At 38.9% G+C, this 22,320-nt stretch overlaps 1 protein-coding gene across 4 annotated transcripts in view; it reads left to right on the top strand.

Moving 5' to 3' along the window:
* Window positions 1-22,320, top strand: part of PLXNB2 (plexin B2) — a 262,685-nt gene that overhangs the window by 225,539 nt on the left and 14,826 nt on the right. For all 4 annotated transcript variants that reach the window (XM_030014280.2, XM_030014278.2, XM_030014281.1 and 1 more), the window contains 14 exons: window positions 3,188-3,324; window positions 3,969-4,136; window positions 5,755-5,863; window positions 7,606-7,833; window positions 8,315-8,491; window positions 8,955-9,094; window positions 10,158-10,258; window positions 12,503-12,732; window positions 13,717-13,898; window positions 14,673-14,739; window positions 14,848-14,994; window positions 18,290-18,446; window positions 19,449-19,549; window positions 20,470-20,554. In XM_030014280.2, the coding sequence (XP_029870140.1) occupies window positions 3,188-3,324; window positions 3,969-4,136; window positions 5,755-5,863; window positions 7,606-7,833; window positions 8,315-8,491; window positions 8,955-9,094; window positions 10,158-10,258; window positions 12,503-12,732; window positions 13,717-13,898; window positions 14,673-14,739; window positions 14,848-14,994; window positions 18,290-18,446; window positions 19,449-19,549; window positions 20,470-20,554 (2,029 nt within the window). The remainder of the gene's footprint in view (window positions 1-3,187; window positions 3,325-3,968; window positions 4,137-5,754; window positions 5,864-7,605; window positions 7,834-8,314; window positions 8,492-8,954; window positions 9,095-10,157; window positions 10,259-12,502; window positions 12,733-13,716; window positions 13,899-14,672; window positions 14,740-14,847; window positions 14,995-18,289; window positions 18,447-19,448; window positions 19,550-20,469; window positions 20,555-22,320) is intronic.

The raw sequence follows: 22,320 nt of genomic DNA, 5'->3' as shown, positions 1-22,320 counted from the left end.
CAGATACTTGTTTCACTTCCCATTGCTGCCGTTATTCAGAGATAACTTTGCTATTTGGTTACCTATATAACCCTATTCCTAGGGAGGCAAACGTAGGCCACCACTAAAAGGTCCCCCACAGAAAATGGTGCTGGATAGTTCTGCTTCAAGTTCGTGGCTCGCTTGGTATTTACTGATTGTTAGCGACAGAGCCAGCTGACACCCTGCCAAAGTTATCCATCAGATAACCCAGCAGAGCTTTAACAGGGCAATTATTTCACATTTTTGAAGGAAGAAAGGAATACCGCTGTCTAGCAGAAGTTCTTAGCAAGCTTCCTTTCATTTTTTATGCTGAGGTTACAGAGAACAGTGATGTGTGATGCTTCAGAAACCTTTTCTTGTTCCTTTCCTTCCTAAGTTTCTGATTAAAGGCTTGGCTTTAAGTGGTTTCTTGCTCCTTTCCTTCCTAAGTCCATCCTTAGGGGCTAGGCTTTCAGTGGAGGTAGTATTTAGGGAAAAGGGTACAAGTTTTAAAGAGTTTTTCTGAGGTTCAGAGGTAATGAATTTGTCCATACTGATTTTTTAGTGGTTCTTGGGGGATACTTTCATCTGAAAGCTATCCCAGGTGTGTTATGCAGCTAATCATTGCTGGGAATTTTTACCGCGGATGATGCAGTAGTCCAACATGCTTAATAATGTATAGCAATTAAGATTTAATTTGAAGTCAATAAAAGGTGTGGTTTTCTGTCCATGTGGTAAGGTTACACTTAAAGTATTTGATACATTTTTATAAGCAATTTATTGACTGTGTATTTTATATACGATTTTGATTGTCATTGTTTAGCAACAAAATTGTGTTACAAAAAAGCACAAATAAGCTTTTCTGTGAAGCGCATGTCTAGACTTGTGTTAATGCAAACTTCATGTGTGATTTTTTTAAAACTGACCCCCTCTAACTTTTTATTTACCCTGGTGTGGCATATTTCAATTTAGCTTAAATCAGCAAGCAATTAAATCCAAAGAAGAGTATGCACAGAGAGGGTTGTATAGACCTAAGTGAGCAAGTTTTAGTCAACTCTGTTATATTGAATCAAGGCTCCTTTTTGCTTACAAAATGCTTTAAAATGACTTTGAGTCACTTCCCTACATAAAATCTAGTAACCCAAGTGATGTATTAAATTAAAACAAAATCAAAGGTTAGCACATGAGAGCAGTCATATGCTGCAGCAACGTACATCTTGAGGATTGAAGGGTTTACAAACAGATTTCTCTCAGGGAAGAAAAGCAATTGACACCCAATTAGTGTTAAAGCATATTCCTAAAGCTCAATGACTTGAGAGCAAATTACAGTTGTCATTGTGGATTTGTGAAGTGTGCTGAAGCATGATGCATTCCTTCAGAGAGAAGTTGCTTAGACATGAAAGTATAAAACAAGCACAGCAAGTATGAGTTCTCCACGTTTCTATAATATCTGTGCTTCAACAAAACAAATTTGTAAAGTAACCATGAGGTCCGTTGGATGCATTTTTACAATTCCTGCTGCTTGTTAAAAACCTGTCGATGGCTCACCGAGCTTTGAACCGAACTGTGGTATACATCAGTGCCCCTCCTCCCTGCCATTCGTGGGCTCTTGGTTTTGTAGCTGTAAGCTGACACAGAGATGGCAATCTGTGCCTGAGCAAAACAACACGGGGGAAAGGTTTTGCTGCATGACTAGTAAGGTGTGGGCTTGTTGCTCTCTTTTTCTGAGCAGGGCTTTTCCTCCTTAGAATGGGAGATCGGTGCAGTGTGATGGTGATCAGGGAAACCCTCATGAGCAAGGGAAGTTTTCAGACTTCTTTGCTCTTCCTTTATTTGCATATGCTTCGGACAGAATAGCCCCAAGCCTGGACTTTATTATCAGTCAACCATTTTAGCAAGATTATGCAAGAGGAGGAGGAGAGCAGATGTCATTTACAAATATACATGAGATTGGGAAATAAGCTTATTGCTTATTTGACTCACTTAAGGAAAGCTTGTGTTTGAATATGGATGAAGAAGCACAGTTATACATCAGAAAAGGCATTACCTATTCACAGCCTCCTTAAGCTTTTGATCTGGTATGCTTTAGCAAAAGCAGGGTCCCTCTTAGCAGTGCCCCTGCCGCATGCTTGGACCTGGCATCCTACCTGTGTGCGCAGCGCACGTGGCAGCTGGCTGCGTGGGACCACCTTGCTGCCCGCATGCACAACAGCTACCGCCCCGGTGCGAGGGCTGCAGCCCGTCTGCAGGCACGGCCAGGCCACGGCATCGGCAGGCAGCGCTCGCCTGGAGCCGGCCGGTAACCCGTCTCACGCAGCTTGCGCGGCTTCGGTCATCCCCTTGATTCAGCAGCCTCAGTGCTGTCCTGAATAAGGATGCTTTTCTCAACTGGAAGCAGGGACTACTTAGCGATGAAGTAATTAAGTCATACTGTTCATGAAAAGCCCTCACTGTTAATTTACAGTATTTGTCATAGCTCCTAGGCTACAATCATGGAAACAAAGACTGAATTGAAAACAAAAGGAGGGAACTTATTTGAGAAATTTAAATATCCTACAAATTTTGTAACAATTTGAAGCGTGTCTGCTTGTTTCAATTGGTTTTAAGAAATCTGCTCCAAGGTTCTAGGTGCATAAAGAAAAGTTTAGCGTTTTCTGATTTTCTTTCTTTGCAAGCTCATTGCTCACTAATAGGATAACGATTTTATCGCAATTAAGAGCCTTACAAGATAAAGGGAATCTTCATATTCTTTCTGTTTGGTACCAGTTTTGAAAACTTTGCTCTGTCTCTCCTGTAAATGATGCAGAATGTAGGAAAGGATAAGGAAAGGCCATAAGAAAGAGAGAAATCTTGAAATAAGTATGAAAACAGGAAGTCCAGCAGGAAGCTCTCACAAACTTAATGGCAGCTAACTCTACATTTTATAAGTAGGGAATTGAAATTCACGTAAAGCCTCATAACATACAGTATGGAAAAAATATAAGTACATTCACATCATCTGTTACTTCTTCCTTCAGCGTGAATAATGAAAGATTTTGTGTTATTTTAGAAGAATCATCTGACATTATTTTAATTTTATATTTTTTCAGGTAGTAATATTAAACTTCTATTAGCTATTATACCAATTCATACTGGTGTAAATTTTATTTTACTTTTCTTAATTAGTTTGACTATTTCCTCTTTGCAGAAACCTCATCCTTCTCGAATAAGACCTGAAAGTGGTCCACAAGCGGGTGGAACCACACTTACCATCACTGGTACAAACCTGGCCACTGGTTCCAAGAAGGATGTTCAAGTTTCAGTCGGTAGCCAGCCTTGCAATGTGTATGTACCCTGAGTAATTAACAATACAGAGCTGTACCCTAACAAAGCATCAACCTTTTCTGGCCTTTAGAAATTAAACAAATCCATTGTCTATCTCTTTGTGACTCATGCCAGGCAATGGAGCTCTGCACGTAATGTTCACACAGAAACTCACTCAGAGGCTCCAGCTGGAAGAAGCAGCTGTAAAAACAACCAAAGTGGGAGAACTCAGATATCCAAAGATTCTTCCAGTTTCAGCTTTCTCTGCTTGACTGACTGCTCCAAACCCACCCATGCTTTCACTCAGCATCTCTTCAGTGGTTCCATATAAAATCTTAATCTTATAGTGCCCCTTGGCTTGTTCCTCTCACTTCTTTTTGCTTTTATGAATTGCTGCCTTTCTCTTCCCTCCCAAAAAAGAATGACATGAAGTGTGCTGACATTGCATTGTTCTTGTGTTTGTACACTATTACTTTGCATATCCTACATCTTTTTTAAAGACCCTAAGTGATCTGAAGAAAGTGTTGTCTCCTCTCATAACTACTCAGTGCCCAGCAAAAATAGAGCCCTGTTTTTGTTGCTTCTGGGGTACTACAGTAAAGAATACAAATCACAATAATGTTAATAACTGAAGCTGTTTCCTCATTTTTTCTTCTCCAATCTAGCACTGAATTTGGAGACGAGATCGTTTGCGTTACAGGACCTAATAGCAAGGTCGAACATGTTCAAGTCACAATGGACTATGGGGGCACGGCAATTAGTGTACCACAGCTATTTTCATACAGTGAGAATCCTACTGTCACCAAGTTCCTGCCAGTAAATAGCTTCAGCAGGTAATGAAATGTTTGTCATAACTTCGTCTACAATTGGCTTAAAATATGTGTGATATGTAATAAACCTATTACATAGAGAACTGTTTGAAATAAAAACTCATGTACTCTAGCCATGCACACATTTAGATATGTAGGGTTTGTGATCTTTCTTAACTGCAGCTGATGTTTGAAAGTATTCTGTTTACCTCCAAACTTTAATCCCCACTTCAAAGGTAAATCCTGAAACCAGAAAAGGTAATGAGCTTCTTTTAAATGAAGATGCCTCAAAGAAAGAGATCTGAAGCATTTCAGCATGATGTCAGATAATATGATCTTTGTGTTACTTACAAATCCTTGTCCTATAAGGATAACCTATATAAAAGGTTTCTAATGAAAAGGTTTCTAACAGTTCTTCTATTCAGCTTTTAATAAGTAGGTTGGAAACAGAGGAAGGTTATGGCTTGTCATCTCTTTGTCCCATGAGGAAAAAAAAAATCTTTTTAGGAAATCTAGATTGGGGTTCAATAATGCTTTTATAAAAGGTATGCTCTCTTCTGTGGTGCTACTCACTAACACCCCATCTGGTAGCTGTTCCTTCTGGAAGAAAGTTCACCTAGTACTAATTATGAAACCAAAGGAATATATGCCTCTCTTACATTTGTAACAATATGGCAATCTGTATAAAAGTCCTTGTAGCATACCTCTGGTTTTGAAAGTCCTTCTGTGACCAATACAGGGACAAACTTGCGACCTTGATTCACGTTGGTCTGTGTTGTTCCCTAATATTCTGGTCTTTCTGCTTAGTGGGGTACAGTTGGCAGAGAGAGATCATGATGTTTCCACTTTTATTTCAGTAAAAAGACGTGTAACATCGTGACCTTACAAATAGGACATTAAAAATAAAATTGGCTGTGACTTCTCTTGGAGAAATTGGTACCTGCCTCCTTGAATATTGAGTGGTTACTTATGTAGAATAGGATTTGGTTTTAATATTTGCTTTTGATTTTTGGTTTGGGGGTTTTGGGGCCTGGAGGGGTTTTTTGGTAGATCAATAGTGATTTACCCCAGGGATTTAAGACTTCTTTTTTTCCTCTATATAAACTGAAGGTTACGTTAATGGATTGCTTTGAGGATTGCTATCCCTCTAAATCCATGTTACTTCGATGACTTTAATTCCCACTGGCAACTTGCATGCATTCTTCTTCTTATGCGAATGCATTATTTTTTAAACAGTGTGTTGCAAATGAAAGGGAATAGAGAAGCCAGGTCCCTACAGACCTGTGGAAAATACACTCTCATCTTTGTCTCTGTGCGTGTGGTAGGTGAAGTGATTTTAACAAAAACATTGGAGAAGTGAAGCACACAAAGATAAGCATCAATGAAAAGCCACAAATACTGACAAAGCAATTTGTACTTTTTTTATTCTGCTGGTTTAAAATGAGTTTGAAGTTGACATTGCTGCTTTTAAATGCTGTGGTCATCAATAGCTTTAACAGAAGTCCCTTGTGTAGGATATCTAATTGTCATATAGGCATTATATAGCTGTTTTCAATGGAAGTAGTAACAGTGCAGGATAAAGCAGTCTATAGGTGTGGTAGTTTGCCAATGATTTGACTTCTTTTTTAATTCTGCCTTTCAGTGGAGGGAGAAATATTACAGTAACTGGAACCGGTTTTGAGCTCATCCAGAGTTTCTCGTTGGTGGTATATGCAGAGCGTCCAGAAGCAGGGAAAATGAATCTCAAAAGGGTAATTTTCTTTCTTTCCCCCCAAAGGCATCACACTGGATGCATAACATATAATCTGTTCAAAAAATGCATTTAAGTTTGCCCACTGGACTTCACTGGGCTTGGAGTGGAATAAGGTTTGAACAGATTTCTGGGTCTGTTCAGGGTTTCCATGGAAGAAGAGCCTACTTCTACCACCTTGACTTACATTCACTTGTACCTTGCAATCTTCTGCTTTAAAATTATTTTCATTCAGTATGAATAAGGATAGAAGAATTAAGCTTCAAGTGGTAAAGTGGATGTATTTCAGAATTTGAAAGTGTTTATTTTTTCTTTATCTTTCTCCTTCTTCTCGCCCTGCAAGCTTTACAGATTTGCCTGAAACAGGACCCAAATCCAGACAATGCTGAGTACTCAGCTTTGAGTTAGTGCCTTTTATTTTCTCACAACTCAAGGAACCAAGTCTCCTTTTCTTTCTTGCTTCAGGCATATTCCACCTATAGTATGTTCACAAAAAGTTGTAAAAAGTAACATTAAAAAAAAACCAAACCCTTCTTGCATTTCATGTTAAGAAGAACTGACATTACCAATAGTCTCAATTTCCCACTCTTCTAATGAAGATCACAATTCAATGCAATGGTTGAGGACTTAAAAGTGATCTTCCAGTAAGAACATTATAAGACCTTTTCTAAAGCTGGTTATTCAATTTAAGACTGTCTTGTGATCCATACAGAGTTGGTAATGTGCATGTTTTGTATTATATGCATGATTCAACTATGCCAAAGCCAGCTGGATTTGGGTCCATCAAAACCCTATCCTTAAAATATTTTAAGAGGAAAACTGCCTACGTTTCTTAGTTCATAAACTGCAAGATGTAATTATCTTGATAACCTTAAATCCCAGGACAATCTTAAAGTCTATTTAGCATTCTTAACATTTTTTATCAACATTTCTTGCCCCGCTTCTTATATACGCTCAGCATCTTCTCAGCACATTAGCTTAAGTCGGCATTACATACAGCATACATTCTTGGTTAAGACTAGAAACTTTTCTCATCTTTGTTTTGCTTCCACTTACATGGCAATATCAGAATGTGGGGGAGAAGCTATCAAATTGCATTTCTCAAAGTGAGAAACCAAGGTGGTGATAGAAGAAGTGTTGAGAGTTCCTATTAATGTTGTTGGCTGTGGTCGATGCTACTGAATGACTGAAGTTGTTTCTAGGATAAAAACATTTGTGTAATTGGGGATGGAGGACAGGTTAACTGAGTTGTTACCTTGAGTAGTTGATTGACAATTGGTAAATTTTATTCTGAAATTTCACTCAGTAATTGTATTGAATTTCAGCAAGGTATTTTACAGGGTCAGTAGAAAAGAATCTACGTGAGATACTTAATGGTACAGAAGATGATCTGGATTAAAGCTGCCATGTTAACCTCTTAATCTTAGAGCAATTTAATGATATCAGCCAAGTGTGGTCCAGAGCCACAGGATTTGGAGTCAATGGAAACTGATCTGTAGCCTAAAATTTTTCTGCAGGCAGCTGGTAGAACATAATGAATCAACAATTTATTCCCATCAACAAACTTGTTTCTTTTTTTTTTTTTTTCCTTCCGGAAAATACCTCATACTATGTTATTTCTGCTAAATGGAGAGAATATAAATCCAGTGGTTTTATTTCTACAGTCTAAAGCTATGAACAGTTATGTACAGGAACAAGTCAAACTCTAAAATGTGCATGTTCTTCTTGTCTTGTTTCTTACAGTTTGATGGAAAGCTTGTTACAAGACTCAATGAAACCACGGTGGTTTTTTCTTCCCCACCAATACTGGAAGACCCAGAAAACTATAACATTACCACTATTATTCTAATGGATCATTATCATTTGGTTGTAAAAAATGAGAGCCACTCCTTTGCCTATGTTGCGGACCCAACCTTTGAGAACTTCACAGATGGCATCAAAAAACAAGTCAACAAACTTATTAATGCAAAGGTGAACTTGTCAGGAGATGGTGGTTGCTCATTTTGTCCTTGAAGCATGTATGGAATTTTTCCTTCCTTTCTTGAACCCTTAACAGCTGTTTGGTACCATACCCAAAATGCTTGGTAGAGTCCCTTACCTCTGCTAGATGATTAACATCGTCAGCTCCCCTTTCCTCCCCCCTCCCATTCTCAGAGATAGTTGCTATCTTCTTAGCCATACTTTGGGTTTCCCGGGGATGCCTCCTCCTGCTGAGCCTGACATTTGGAAATGCCCTCTGCCATAGAGCTCCCAAGGACTGGAGGGGACATGTCTTCTTGCACCAGGAAGGAAAGGAGAGGAATTGCATAATTCCCAACCACTCTGCTGTTCTGCACACTGCAGTCCAAATCACATCTGCTGCTAAAAATGACCCAAATGGAAAGTTGCAACTCAGGACTTCTTGTCTCCCAAGACTTTGTGTTGATGACTGAGCCTTGTATTTTCTGTCTAGGGCAGTAACCTGAACAAAGCCATGACGATAGATGAGGCCCAGGCTTTTGTGGGTGACGAGCCTTGCAACATAAAAACACTAACTGAAACAGACTTATATTGTGAGCCGCCAGAAGTACAGCCTCAACCAAAGAAACGGCAGAAGAGAGATACCATCAATAACCTTCCTGAATTCATTGTAGGTTACCTTTTCAATAGAATTTAATATCATGTGTGACACTGATATAGTGCTTCTTAATTGAAGTAATTTGTTCTCCAAAGTTGTTGTAGTACCGTGAAGAAACTCCTTGCAGTTCTTTCTTCTTCCAGCTTCTGCCTGCTGTCTAGAAGACGTCACACTTAAAAGAGCAGTCCCAAGCTGGCAAATGCCTTCTACCTTCGTTACATAGCAATGTAAAATTGTAGCTAGACAGGCTGGGGATTTTTCTTCCTCTGCTAAGCAAAATAAAATTACTTCATGGAATAAAGTGCTAGTGACCTAAATTCAGTATATAATATTCAGAAATGTTTCCTTTGTTTGACGGTTTGAGCTAGAAATTCACTTAGTAAGAATTACTAATTTAGAATTTAGAGCACAACTGAGAAGTGAACCACTGTCCATTTGCACTTTTTGAGATGAATATCTCTGCTTATCTAATTAGGTGAAATTTGGACTCCGGGAATGGATCCTCGGAAGGGTGGAATATGATACACGTGTGAGTGACATCCCACTGAATCTTATTTTACCACTGGTACTTATTCCTATGATAGCAATCATCGTCATTTCTATCATCTGTTACAGGTGAGTTCCTTTAATTAGGTGTTTCTGCTGTCCTAAAGCTTTCAAGGTACTACCTGATCGTTTTCAGCTCAGCTTACAGAAATTACCTTCATCTTTTTTATGAGCTGCAGAGTTAAGAAAGGCAGTAACAGCTGGAAATATGTATGAGCACCAATTTATTCCTCTCACGCACACCAAATTCCTTGGTGTCAGTCAGCCCAGTCCGTCCTTTATACATAAACACAACAATTGGTCCCAGACTTGCCAACCGCACAATTGCAAACTGAGTTGCACGCATACATTCTTGAAATGGCAGCTAAAGTGCCTCTCGTGAAGGAGATAGCTTATTCTGTATACATATCCATCAGCGTTTATGCTGCCTCAGTCAGCACTGTAGGTCTGAGCTGGATGGATTTGGCTAAGGGGTCATTTTGGCCTTTCCAGCTGAGATAAGTGTTACCCACACACAAATTTCATGGTTAATGGTGAAATTCATGCTTCACAAAGGGCCAGAACAATGTCTGTATTTCACTTAAGACCTACTTAGCCTAATTTTAAGGTTATTAATGAGGGCCTCATACTGTCCCTCAGGAGGGGGTGGCTTTCACTCTTATGGTGGATATCAATATAGCTGAAGCAATGCTGAAGTATGTGCTGTACAGCACTGATGATGTCGTGGAAGTCCTGCAACCTTCTCAGTTCAGTCCCAGACACACTCCCGGGTGGCTCAGAGCCAGTGCAGGACATGTTGCAAGCAATCTTTGTTCAGTGCATACAAACTGAGTTTCTGTACTTAATATGTGATTGAAAGCATTTGTAGCTACTGCTTATTGGATTTTAAATCACTGGCCCAAGTGTGCTTTGAAGCAGCAGGCCCGCAATGGTGCCAGGTTGATTTACACGGAATGAAGACTTGGTCCACTGTTGCTGTTCTCCTCTATTCTCTTTCTGCTGCCAGTATTTAAAAAGAAATAAAAGCCATGGAAATGTCCTCCGGTCCTTTGGCTTCCCACACAGAGCTGTCGCAAATTATTTACTTTTGAAGTTTGTAACTTTTTAAAAATCTTACCTCTATTCCATAAAGACGCAAGAGCCAACAAGCAGAACGAGAGTATGAAAAAATTAAATCACAACTTGAAGGCCTGGAGGAGAGTGTCAGAGACCGGTGCAAGAAGGAATTCACAGGTATGACAGATATTTAGACTCCCGTGGGTCCTCTCGAGCAGTCAGAAGATGGGCTAGAGCAATGGTGCTAGCTTGCTAAAACTGTCTTCTGGGAACAAATAAGTAGTAGATCTTAGTAGTCTTGATTACTGACATTGACATACAGCAGATATTTTGCTATTATATGTGAAAGCTGTAAATAAAATAAAATAGGGAGCTGAGGTTATTGAAGGAAATGCATAGTTTTAGTCTAAAGGAAGCACAGAGTTAGCAACTGGGAAATAGAAACTAGTTGAGATTGGGGTTACTTATAGCCATTAATGTGAGTGACCATTGATATGGAGGTAAGAATATTTTATAGTGACTAACAGTGCACATAGTATTTAGCACAATGGCTGTATGTGCCAAGTATGCACATTAAAAACTGTTTTCAGAGCTGCAAAATTTATTTACAGCAATCAGCATACAAAGGGATAATTTGGCAAGTTCACAGGAAAGAAATAGCATTTTGCCCTGTTTATCATGGGAAAACCTTAAGCTTGATTCGAGGAGCTAGCTAATTGTTCTGTCTAAATGTAGCAGCATCATCCTAGGGAAGGCAGCAGGAGGTGTGAAGGCTCAGCATTTCTACATGTTGAGCTACTCATTGCAATGCTTAAATTAGGCATCTGAGAGCAAATATTGGCCTAAATGATTACCATGAAATGTCACCTCGTTATCTGAATTATGCTTGCTGTTGGGTCATGTTGAAATAATCTCTACTAAAAAAAGACCCACGTTTTCTTTCTAAAGAGAAATAGATTATTTCATATTGACAGCAGCTAAAAAGCAGGATTGAATTAAACAGCAATTTCAGGTTAGAGTTTGAAATTAATTTAAGAAGCTCGGGGTTTCTCAAAGATTTTGGCCGTGCTGGAAGCCTCTCCCAGTCTTGTTTTTCTGGCATTTCTGGGACAGGATATTCTTTTCTTGTACCAGCTTGTTTTCTCTGGAAAACCAAGTCCTTCCAGGTTCTGGACACAAACCAGAAGCAAATGTTTGAATCAAGAACTATTCCCAAATGGGCTTCATTTCAAACTGCATTTTGAACTGTGCGAGGATCAATCAAGGTTAACAGCCCTCCCTCTCGCCACCTTTCCCATGGAGCTTCATACCTGTTTCTGAAAGAAGTTGCCTTTCTCTTGCTGACATTCCTAGTAGGGGGCTATAGACTCCTGCTGCCTGTTGGGTTGAAGGTTTCCTCTCTGCTCCACCGAGCACAAACACTGGGGAAGTAGAATGCACGTCCACGGAGTAATCCAGTTCCTAAACGGCATCCACCTTGGCTGACAGTAAAATGAAACACTGAAGTCAAAACACATTCTGGATCCATACTGTGAAGCTGTAATGTCAACATCACAAAGTGCAGACAGTCTAAAATTCATGGGACCAAAGATAGCCAAGGAAAGGGACATTAGGGAGGAAGTACAAATACCCCAAAGCTGGAAACCACAATATGCTTTCTCCTTCAGCTTTGCTGAATGCTATAAAACGAAGAGGAAAATGAATGAACAAGAGCAATAAAATTGCTGAGCCAATAGGTCACTATATTAATTAACATGGTATTCTAGTCAATCAGCAATATTGGGTAATTGGAAAGCCTTCAGCTAGAATAGCTGCTCCAAAGGATAATTCCCTAATTGTTGTCCCTTTTAAGAACTTCAGGGCTTTTGAGTCCCACAGAAACATTTCCATCAATTTCAATGAACGATTTCACTTTCTTCCTTCCTGCCATCCCCTTGCAATTAAATTAGTGTGCTTTACACTTTAAACCTTTCTTTCCTTGGCTGCTATGTGTTTTTTAAAAGAACTCTTATTACTAGCTAGAATCAGAGGGAATAGAATATGCATTGGGAAAAAAAAAAAAAAAACAAACCAAAAACAACAAGAAAATAATATTGCAGTGTCTTTTTTTGGCTCTGTGCTACAATCCTCCATTCATGTACATGAACTCACCCAGATGTCCATTAAGGCCCCTTTTCGGATAGGCAACAACAAGGAAACTATCTGTGCTAAAGGCAGTTATCCTCATGTCACTGTAGGATTAGCTGTGGTCGTAGTTAACAGGTTAATTGGTAAAAACAGCAAGAGAAAATGTGAGGTGAAATAGAGTTTTTGGTTTTGAGTTGCTTTTTCCCCATTACCAGGCACCCAAAGAGATCATGTTGCCTAAAAAAGCCGCAGGCTTTTTTTAAATGAACCTTTAAACTGTGTTGCATATTTCAGATCTAATGATAGAGATGGAGGATCAGACAAATGATATCAATGAAGCTGGAATTCCAGTACTGGACTACAAAACCTACACGGACAGAGTCTTCTTCTTGCCCTCCAAAGATGGAGAGAAAGACGTGATGATTACAGGGAAGCTGGATATTCCCGAGGCCAGGCGGCAGACTGTGGAGCAGACTTTGAACCAGTTCTCCAACCTCCTCAATAGCAAATCATTTCTCATTAATGTGAGTACTGAAGTAGATTCACCTGTCTGTTAGCTAGGCATACCTGTGTGTGCAAGACAGGTATGAACCAAAATTATTACAAATAAGTGATTTTTGTACAGTTCTGGTTCTACAGTAACCACTGCAGATATGTAGCATCACAGCCAGAGCTTCCTGGTGGGTCGGAGAGGCGAGATAATATTTCTGTGCCAGGTCACATAGTATGGAGTTAGTCAATATTGCAGTGGCTGTAGGAAAACAGATATTACCCAATCTGGCATAAAAACTGCTGTTACAAGTTTGTTTTAGCCTTTTAAGAAACGTGACCGGAGAATGCCGATTTCCTCCTCGTTCATCATGGGAGTCACCTGCGGGCAGCCATCTGCTGGATCTCTGTCCCAGAGAGGCAGAGGCTCCTCAAGTGGCCTATTCATCAAGACTGATGAGTGCTCACAGCATCTCTGAAGAGAATTATAATTGCTCACTCTCAAAAACTGAGGCTGATTGTCAGACACTTAAGTATAGATTTAGGCTTCTAACTTTTTCTCCTTTCTTAAATGAGGCTCCAGTGCTGAGCTAGTTAATGGTAGCATTACAGTTTATGGCAGATGAGAGCACATTCCCAGGCGTACTTAGATTAGTGTCTCTGTAATTTGATGTGAAAGGACTGGGAATTTGGGGGAGAGGGGAGTTGATTTTCTCTTTTAAAAAATTGTCACAGAACACCTTTTTTCATTTAATTGAAGCATTCTTTTAGGTAAGGCTTCAGTTAAAGTATATAAGCATTCCTTGGGTTAGTCCGGTACACCATGTGTGTATCTAAAAACAAATTATAGGCAACGTTTTCTTATAAGTAGTTTTTTTCAAACTTCTGAAAACTTTTCCATTCTGTGCTTAGAAGATTAGTATTAAAATAATACTGCTTGTCTTCTTAGTGCAGGCAAGTGTTGAAGTTCTTCAGAAACCTGTCATCTGACTTGATTTTACATTTGTTTTCTGTTTCAGTTTATTCACACGCTGGAAAACCAAAGGGAGTTCTCTGCTCGAGCTAAAGTGTATTTTGCATCTTTACTGACAGTTGCTTTACATGGAAAACTAGAATACTATACTGACATCATGAGGACGCTGTTCTTAGAACTGATGGAGCAGTATGTTGTGGCCAAAAACCCAAAGCTGATGCTAAGAAGGTTTGAATGAATGTCATAGTCATATTTTCTGTAGTTCTCTGTTTTTCTGTAAATGTATTTCTTTTGCAATGTGACTGTATTAAAATGCCAACTATCTGTGAAAGTCAGAAATAGCCTGGCCCAAGCATATTAGGAAGACAAGCTCTCCAGGAACAGCTGTGGAAGGCAGAGGCAGGACGGCTGGCAAGATTTCCTTATTCAAGTACTGTAGTGTAGAATCTGCATGGAGATTACTGAAACATCTACCTTCAAAATACAATACTGAACATTTCATTTACTTTTTAATCTAATTTTATTCCAAATGATCTAGCATTTATACCACACATCATCTCCATAATGAGCACACATAATCAGCTTGCTTTGTGCATTCAGTGAGGGCTTGCTCTAGTGTTTTTAACCCTGTTGTTATCCCAAATAAACTACAAAAGACCTTGCTCTGTGTATGTTGTAGCTTTGTAATCTGTAGGTTATTTCCTGGTAACTGCACAACTGGGTTAATTTTTTAGCTCTTACAGCATAGACCCAATTTAAGATTTTGCATAAAGGATGTGTGCTTTTCGGTAATGAGCTGAAGGTACTCGGGCATGATGAGCAATACAAAGCACTTATCGTAAAGCAAGTACATGCTCTCAAGACTCTATAGGGAAATCATTGCATTAGGAGAGTGCATGCAGTTAAGCATGTAAAAATATTATATTTCAAGCAAGCAATCTTTTTCTTTAAAAGTTTGTTATTAAGTACCCTTACCATACTCAGGGTTGGTTTCTTTTTCAGATCTGAAACGGTTGTTGAGAGAATGTTGTCTAACTGGATGTCTATTTGTTTATATCAGTACCTCAAGGTAAGAGTTGAAGTCTGTTGCCTGTGGGTTTTATCAATAATACTTAAACATACTGCGTTGAGTATATAGTTTGGTTTTGCTTTATTTCATTTCCTTTCCTTTAAACAGGACAATGCCGGGGAGCCTCTTTATAAATTGTTCAAGGCTATCAAACACCAGGTAGAAAAAGGCCCAGTGGATGCTGTACTAAAGAAAGCCAAGTATACATTGAATGACACAGGCTTACTGGGAGATGATGTAGAGTACACACAGTTGGTAAGTCAAGCATGATTAATATATTATAAAATCATTTTTTCTTTTAAAATTAAGTCCTGTAGTGTTAAGTCTGTACATACTTTTCTGGACTACTGTGATCTGCATAGAAATTCTGGTCATGGGCAGGGCTGTCAATAGTTTGACCAAAGCAAGTCTCCAAGCAGGAAAATAGAATTATAAAGTATCTTCTAAGCATTAAATCCAAGTCCTGCCACTGTGGAATCCGTTTCAGTAAATCCCTTTCATAATTTTCAAAGTCTGTCTGAACAGTGGTTGGGGTGTTCGACTCCTTCCCTTTTCCCATCTAAATTAACTGGCAATTGATTTTTGCAGAGTTCTTGCACTAACATTACACTTGAAATTCGGGTTGTCTTTCTCCCTTGTGATTGCTGCTCGTCAGCATATCAAAGGTCATTTTAGAGATCATTTTATTAGTATACCAGGATGAGCTCCTCTGTAGTCCTGTGAGATGGCTCTGCAATCTCCAAAACACTTTATGAACCTATTTCTGCACTTGTTCCTCTATGAGTCAAACTCTCCTGAACACAGGCAGCCCAACCAGCATTGAAATGGGTTTATTTCCACCTAAGGAAATAATTCCCTACAGTGATGAGGGGAAGCTGCCTCTACAGGCAGTTCTGGAGACTCATGTTAGATGCTTCAAGTGAGATGTAGTGGACATCCCTGCTGCAGGAATTCCCCATCTGAGCTCCACCAACCCCTGAATCTGATCACCAGTGCCATGATCCAGTTCTCTTCTATTATGAATTCTGCTTTGACTTAATTCCGTTCACTGCCACAAATTTCCACTACTTTTTCAACCAGACTCCAGCACACGGATTCACTGTCTTTTTAAAAAACCGAAGCAGCCCACTCTTTAGCTGTTTAGGGAGCATAAATTCCAGTTTTACTCTTTCTCACAGTCTTGCTGGCTTTCTTCAGGATACAGTGTAATGAATATCAAAGATGCATAGACTGTCCTTCAAAGACCAACACAGGATTTTTTTTTCCCTCTCTGATTTCTCTTTTTATTGACATGTTAGGAGCCATTTGTGGTTGTCTCCAACTGAGAAAGATGCAGTGACATATCTGCAGTGTGGAAAGGGAAACTTAATAAAAAGCTTTATTAGGTCCTGGTTAAAAAAAATGACCATTTTGTATATTCTGAAGGGATGCTGATGTGAGGAGATTGCTGTAGGACTTTCACTCACAGAATCACCAGACTGTGACCTAGGCTGCCTGGAGGAAAAGGGTTTGCTGGGCAAGAAGAAATATTTTAAGTTCAATTGATATTTTGGACATTAGTTGAATTGTTATCTTCATATCTGAGCTGAAAGTGTGGTTTCTATGGGTGCCATTGACTGGAAATGCTCATTATATTTCCTCTTGTGCATGGAGAACAAAATTTACTTGCAATGTACATTGTGTAAGACTTAATGGCAATAATTCTTTATTCAGTCTGTTTCTTTTCACAAAAAAGCCAATGCCTGCAATTAAGCTAAATGAATGCAGTTGAAAGCAGAAAATTTGTATATGCAATCAGATGTGGGCACAACAAGCATACTAGCTAGATATTAAACATTTTAACATTGTACCATAGCAGTATTTGGTCCAGATTTTCAGATTTCCCATCAAACAAAGATTTTGTGTGTGCATGCATAGAAGATGATGAGATATATGTGTGTATATATATATGTATGATGAAAGATTGTGAAGGGCGTTACTATTGCTATAAATTATTGGGATCTTTGGCACGATGATGACATTGTTGTGGTAACTGTGAACAGTTAGGGAGCATTTGTGCACCAGGGTAGGTTAAAGCATGGGTTAATTAGTTCACTTCTGCCTGAAAGTGAGACACGGTGGGAAAATATGGTATAGAGCAGTTGTCTGCTCTCTAATTGTTCTTATTTAAAAGATGAATCTGTTTTGCATCACTGGTTACACTGACATGCTGCATACTGAACCAGCAGCAAAATCATGTCTAATTACCATAAAGCTAATAGGAAAAGGAAGGTGAAATCTCATGATTAGTTTGAGAGTTCTGTCAAGGGACAGTGCAATCATGTTTAATTTGACTGCCGTATGGCGCAGCTTTTCTTCACTGTTTAAAAATACCAGCCATGCAAGTTTATTTCTGAGGTTTGAGATGATAAATTCAGGCATTATGGTTGGCAGGACCGTATGTATCCGAGAGCTGCAATGCTTCGGATGTGCCTGGCCTCCAAAGCTACCTGACTGGCAAAAGATCCACGAGAGCTCTGAGCTGTTGTACTGATTCAGCTAGTGAAAGAAAGAGGCTTTTCATTTGGATTTGATGGCTTTTTTCCTTCTGGGGAAGTTTCCTGGCCATCATTTTCTCGTTTGCTTTTGTCTGTATTAAAACTGACACTTATATAGCGAAGCTACTTTTAAAAAAATCACTCTAGATTTAGCAAATTACAGGCTTTCAAGAAATTCTCTTTAACATTAAAAAACCACATGTCAATACTATCAGAAAACAGTAATATTTTAGAACTAGCATAAACTACCTAGGTATATTTCCTGGAGCTATTAGAGTTATTGTGACGACAGTAAGCAGCAAATGAAGTCTTCAAACACCAAAGATGATATAAATGGCTTTTATATATACATATATATGTGTGTGCACGTACGTGTGTATTTATATGTATCTAATGAACAGCTGGTCACAGGAGGTAAAGTTACGGGAGCTGAACAAGTCACTGCTCATCAGCTGAGCCATATTAAATCACCATATGTACAGACCTAGTCCGCTCAACTTGAGAAGTAAAACCACAACCATGAAGACAGCGTAAAGGAAGGCAAAAGCACACAATATTCTAGGAGTTCAGCAAAGTGCAGCTCAAATGATTATTGGGAACTCGTTAAGTTTGGGCATTGCTTTACTTTTGCTTTTCTATGGTCCAGGTTAGCAGGTTATATGAGAAGCATGTAACTAGGCAGTGGTTCAGCTGTTTTGTTCTTGTGTGTCTCTAATAAATTCCCAAGACTCAATAATAGTAGCTTATTAGACATGAGTAAATCTATTCTGCATCTTTTCTGTTTTGTCATAGTGGGAGGAATTAGCTGGAATTTATGATAGCTGGTTGGCTGCATAACAGCAAAGGATCCCTCAAATAATCCATACTCCCATTGCAAATATGTGCTGCTGTGCAATAATCATTGCACAGTGAATTTTAGATATTGTTTGCATTTAAATCACCCAGAAAAACAGATTCAGAGGTAATTCAGAGGTGATTTGTGTTAATAACCATGTACTTTCTTCTTTTTACAGACAGTAAATGTATATGTACAAGATGGAGGAACCGATTCCATACCTGTGAAAGTGCTGAACTGTGATACTATATCACAAGTAAAGGAAAAGATAATAGACCAAGTCTATCGAAATCTGCCATGTTCTCAATGGCCAAAAGCTGAGAGTGTAGTTCTCGGTAGGTAGCTACTTGTGATACTATATTGAGCAGGTGAATGATGTTGTGTGATTTTGTATTTTCCCCAAAAATGTCTATAAAAGCAATTTTTTTGGTTTAAAAAAAAAAAAAGTTGAATTTGTGTTCAGCTGGATGCAAAAATACAGCATTTTGCAACAATCTTAATATGCATTAAAAATTAATGCTTTCTTACAGAGTTCTTTTTCCTGACTCTTAAAGTTTTGGTATACTGTCATTAGTGTGCAAAAAGCCTGTTAATCACTGTTAGCACAAATGTATTCCATGTCTGACAGAGTCAATCTCAGGTACTAATTAATGTGATAATGACAGCATGGACAATTAGCTGATGGAGAAGTAATGATGCAGTTTCAGAAACTGGTACTGATTTTGACTTGCCTTTAAGGTAGTTACTCAAAAGAATTATAACTTAGAGGAGCTGCACTTGTAGGAGATGATGAGCCACCCAGACTCTGAAAATCATCCTCCTTGAAGGCTTTCAAAATTACTGTTCTCTTCTTGGAGGAAAAAAAGAAGTTGACGTAACTTAAAAGGCCTAATAATCACATAATAAAAACTCAATTAATAATTTTGCAATATCTTCATTACGGCCTTAATCTGAAAGTAGAGGATGCAATTCTTGCTCTTCAGAAAATCCTAGTAAATTCCCTAAAAATGCCTTTTTTATTCCATATAAAGTCCTACTTTGTTCTGGACTGATAGCAGTTCTTATTACATATATTTGTAGTATTCTAAGCAAAGGAATTTAACTTTCTATGGAAAGTAATCAGAAGTCATGTGCATGGTTAGGGAATAGCTCGTGCAAACTTCTGTAATAAAGACCAAACTATTAAGCAATAAAAAACGCACATCGTGGCATGTGCCAAATTACTTCTTTTAATGTTCCACAATGCGTCAGTGCGTCGTCTAAACTGAAACATTCTTGGAGTAGTTATTTTTGCCCATGGTTAAAAACTGTTTTTTCTCATTTTAATTACCCCTTAGAGTGGCGTCCAGGTTCTACTGCACAGATCCTCTCAGACTTGGATTTAACATCCCAAAGAGATGGCAGATGGAAACGTATCAACACACTAATGCATTATAATGTAAGGAGGTGTTTCAGAGCAGTTGTTCGCATCTGTTAACTGTTCTCTAGTAATAAATAAAATCTTTATTTGTTTTTAGAGAAACTTCTGTGCTACATAAAGAGTCAAAAAAAACCCTAGCTCTGGGTCTAGGCAGTAAAAGCTTGGGAGCGTGAAAGGCTAGGTCTGGACATTCTGCCTAAACTTCTTACCAAAAACACACTACCTAAATGCCAGCACTTTGGTTTCCTCATCATTGCAGTGTCCAAATCCAAATTCCCCTTTGAACATTCACAAGCTCCTTTTGCTAGGTCTTGTATTCATCTGTTCTTTTCTCTACCACTTCCTACCCCTGAGAATTGTCTTTGTCCTTGCTCTGCTGCTAAATAGATTTTGGGTTGGTCTGGTTTGTTCAACAGCCCAGTCAGGAGAGCAGATGTTGACATTTTTGTACCGTCTGTTTTAGGTTTCGTACTATGCTTCTGGTTTAGGTTTCATACTATGCACTCTACCAAGCACTTGCAATCCACTTATCTTCCCTTTGTATGCTATTTATTGCTTTCTAACAACAGATACCCTGATTAGGAAAGATAGAAGTTAGTTTTCCCTCAGAAAACAGACAGGTCCGATTCTTCGTGATAAACCCCATTTTTGTACAACAGGTGCCCACACCAGGTTGAGGAACCACTTAAGTCTTGGAGATGCTTCTGGCATTTTCAGTGATCTCAGAGGAGGTGCTCCTGGGATCTCTTATTAAAGGAGGGGGAGGGACTGTGTTCTGAATTGCAGAGCCCGTTGCCCGAGAAGCTTTGAAGGGCAGCATTAATCATAGGTCTAGATTCCCTGCAAAAGGTTACAGAAACCACAGTTTAGGTTTTAAGAAAGAGGTTCAGTGGTGCATAATTCTTTTGAATAACATCCCTGTGTTTGTATTTTCAAAGGTCCGAGATGGTGCCACGCTCATCTTATCGAAAATGGGAATTTCCCAGCAGCCGGAGGATAATCAGCAAGATGTTCCAGGGGAAAGTAAGTATCTTGTGGCTTCCCTACCTCCCAAAATGACTAGAAGTCAAAACCCACACAGAGAGAGTGACAATGCTGTCTTGATCTTGTTTATCAAGCATGTCTGTGGAGCTAGATATTCCCCACCAGACTATATAGGGCTTATTTGTTGTGTCTTAACCACTGTACACTTGCAGTGGTTTTCTTTGTCCTCATTATAAAAGCATTAAATAACGGGGCTTTAGCCATAATAGCTGTGAGTCCATACCGCAGCTTAATAGAAAGCACTCTCAGCAAACATTTCCTTGCATATTTTGTTTCTTAATCCCACTACATCTGTAGTCAAACTGTATGTTCCATCTTTCCAAAGCTTTATCTCTTTTTCTCCTTCCTTCACTTACTTTCTGCTCCAAATTTCTTCCACTTCTTACTAGACTGAAAATTGAATGCAGTGTTCTAGATGAACCACAGTAGAGATCAGCTCCCCTCTGTGAAATAATGGATCTGATGTAATTTTTTATTGCATTTCTTACAACTATGTTATCTTGCAAACTCATCTCTGCACGTTCATATTTTGTGTCTCCCTCCCTCTGATGTTTCACCAGCTATGCTAGCTTGGTTTTTCCAGGGTTTGTTGATTGGCTTCATTCATTCCATACATGTTATCTCTTTAGATGCAGTGTTTTCCACAATTCCTTTGTTCTTTTTAAGGTTTGCAATCCACTGTAAGTTAGTATCAAGAATTTCCTTATAATGTTTCCTCTCTTTCACATTACTAATGCAGCTGTTGCATAATTCTTGTACTGCTGTCTGCTACAGTATGCTGGACTTCTCAACATGGAAAACAACCTGTTAGCTTGCAACCCATCTTTTAAAGCTTTTGCTTCTACATGTTAGTATTCTGTCCAGACCAATTTCCTTTATCTCAAAACCTCTTGAGACACAACATCCATTACAACCTAAAATGTACTCAGATTTTTATGGAAATATTTATTTGTAAATTTATGTTCTTTGTCACTTGTGTTTCCCTTACATATCAGATGTTCAGTTTCTCTTTTTTTTTTTTTTTATCCTTATATTCAGTTATTTTACACAGGATAGAAGTTAGATTTAGGGAATGATAATTGTTGAGATCATTCTTCCTGCTATAAACTCATTTGATATACTTTTCTGTCTAGCACTGATTGCAAAAGCCATTGCTTCACCTAATAGTTTCATTCCCTTAAACAGATTTACTGGTTTAGATTTAATAGATTTTCAAGGGCTGGACAGTCAAACAGATTGGAAATAATATGCCAGAAATGTACTTTTTTCGAGAAGATGGGTGTCAGCTCATAGGTCTGACATATATTGCTATTTAACAAAAATGTGCAGACTTCCATTTCATTTATGTTTAGTGTTAGCCAGGAAATTGGGACAGGCAGAGTTACTTGCCATTTACTTTTTACTCTGCCCTCCTGGATGCTTTCTGTTGAGACTTTTTCCAGCATCCGTGAAGGGCCTTCTAATGGTCATGGCTACACCTTTGCTGCTATCTTCTAACCCCTTTACTGCAAGTGCCTGCCATAGTTGGCCAAGTGGTGACTACTCTGTCACAGCAGGTGCCAACCCAGCATGTCAACTTAAAAAGCCATCCGGCTTAATACAGAAGGCAGTGAAGTGCAGCCAGGCAAGGAGCTGATTCCTAGTGCCTGTTCAGTTTGGTTGCACTGTTTGCTGAGATAACCGCTGAGGCAGTAGTTGCCTCCACTCTAAAGTAGTGGAGTGGACCATGAATGGAGCCTGCTGCT

The sequence above is a fragment of the Aquila chrysaetos genome, chromosome 5 (genome assembly GCF_900496995.4).
Source record: "Aquila chrysaetos chrysaetos chromosome 5, bAquChr1.4, whole genome shotgun sequence".
Lineage (NCBI taxonomy): Eukaryota > Metazoa > Chordata > Aves > Accipitriformes > Accipitridae > Aquila > Aquila chrysaetos.
Note: the sequence above shows the minus strand (reverse complement) of the source record. Positions and strands in the feature narration are given on the sequence as shown.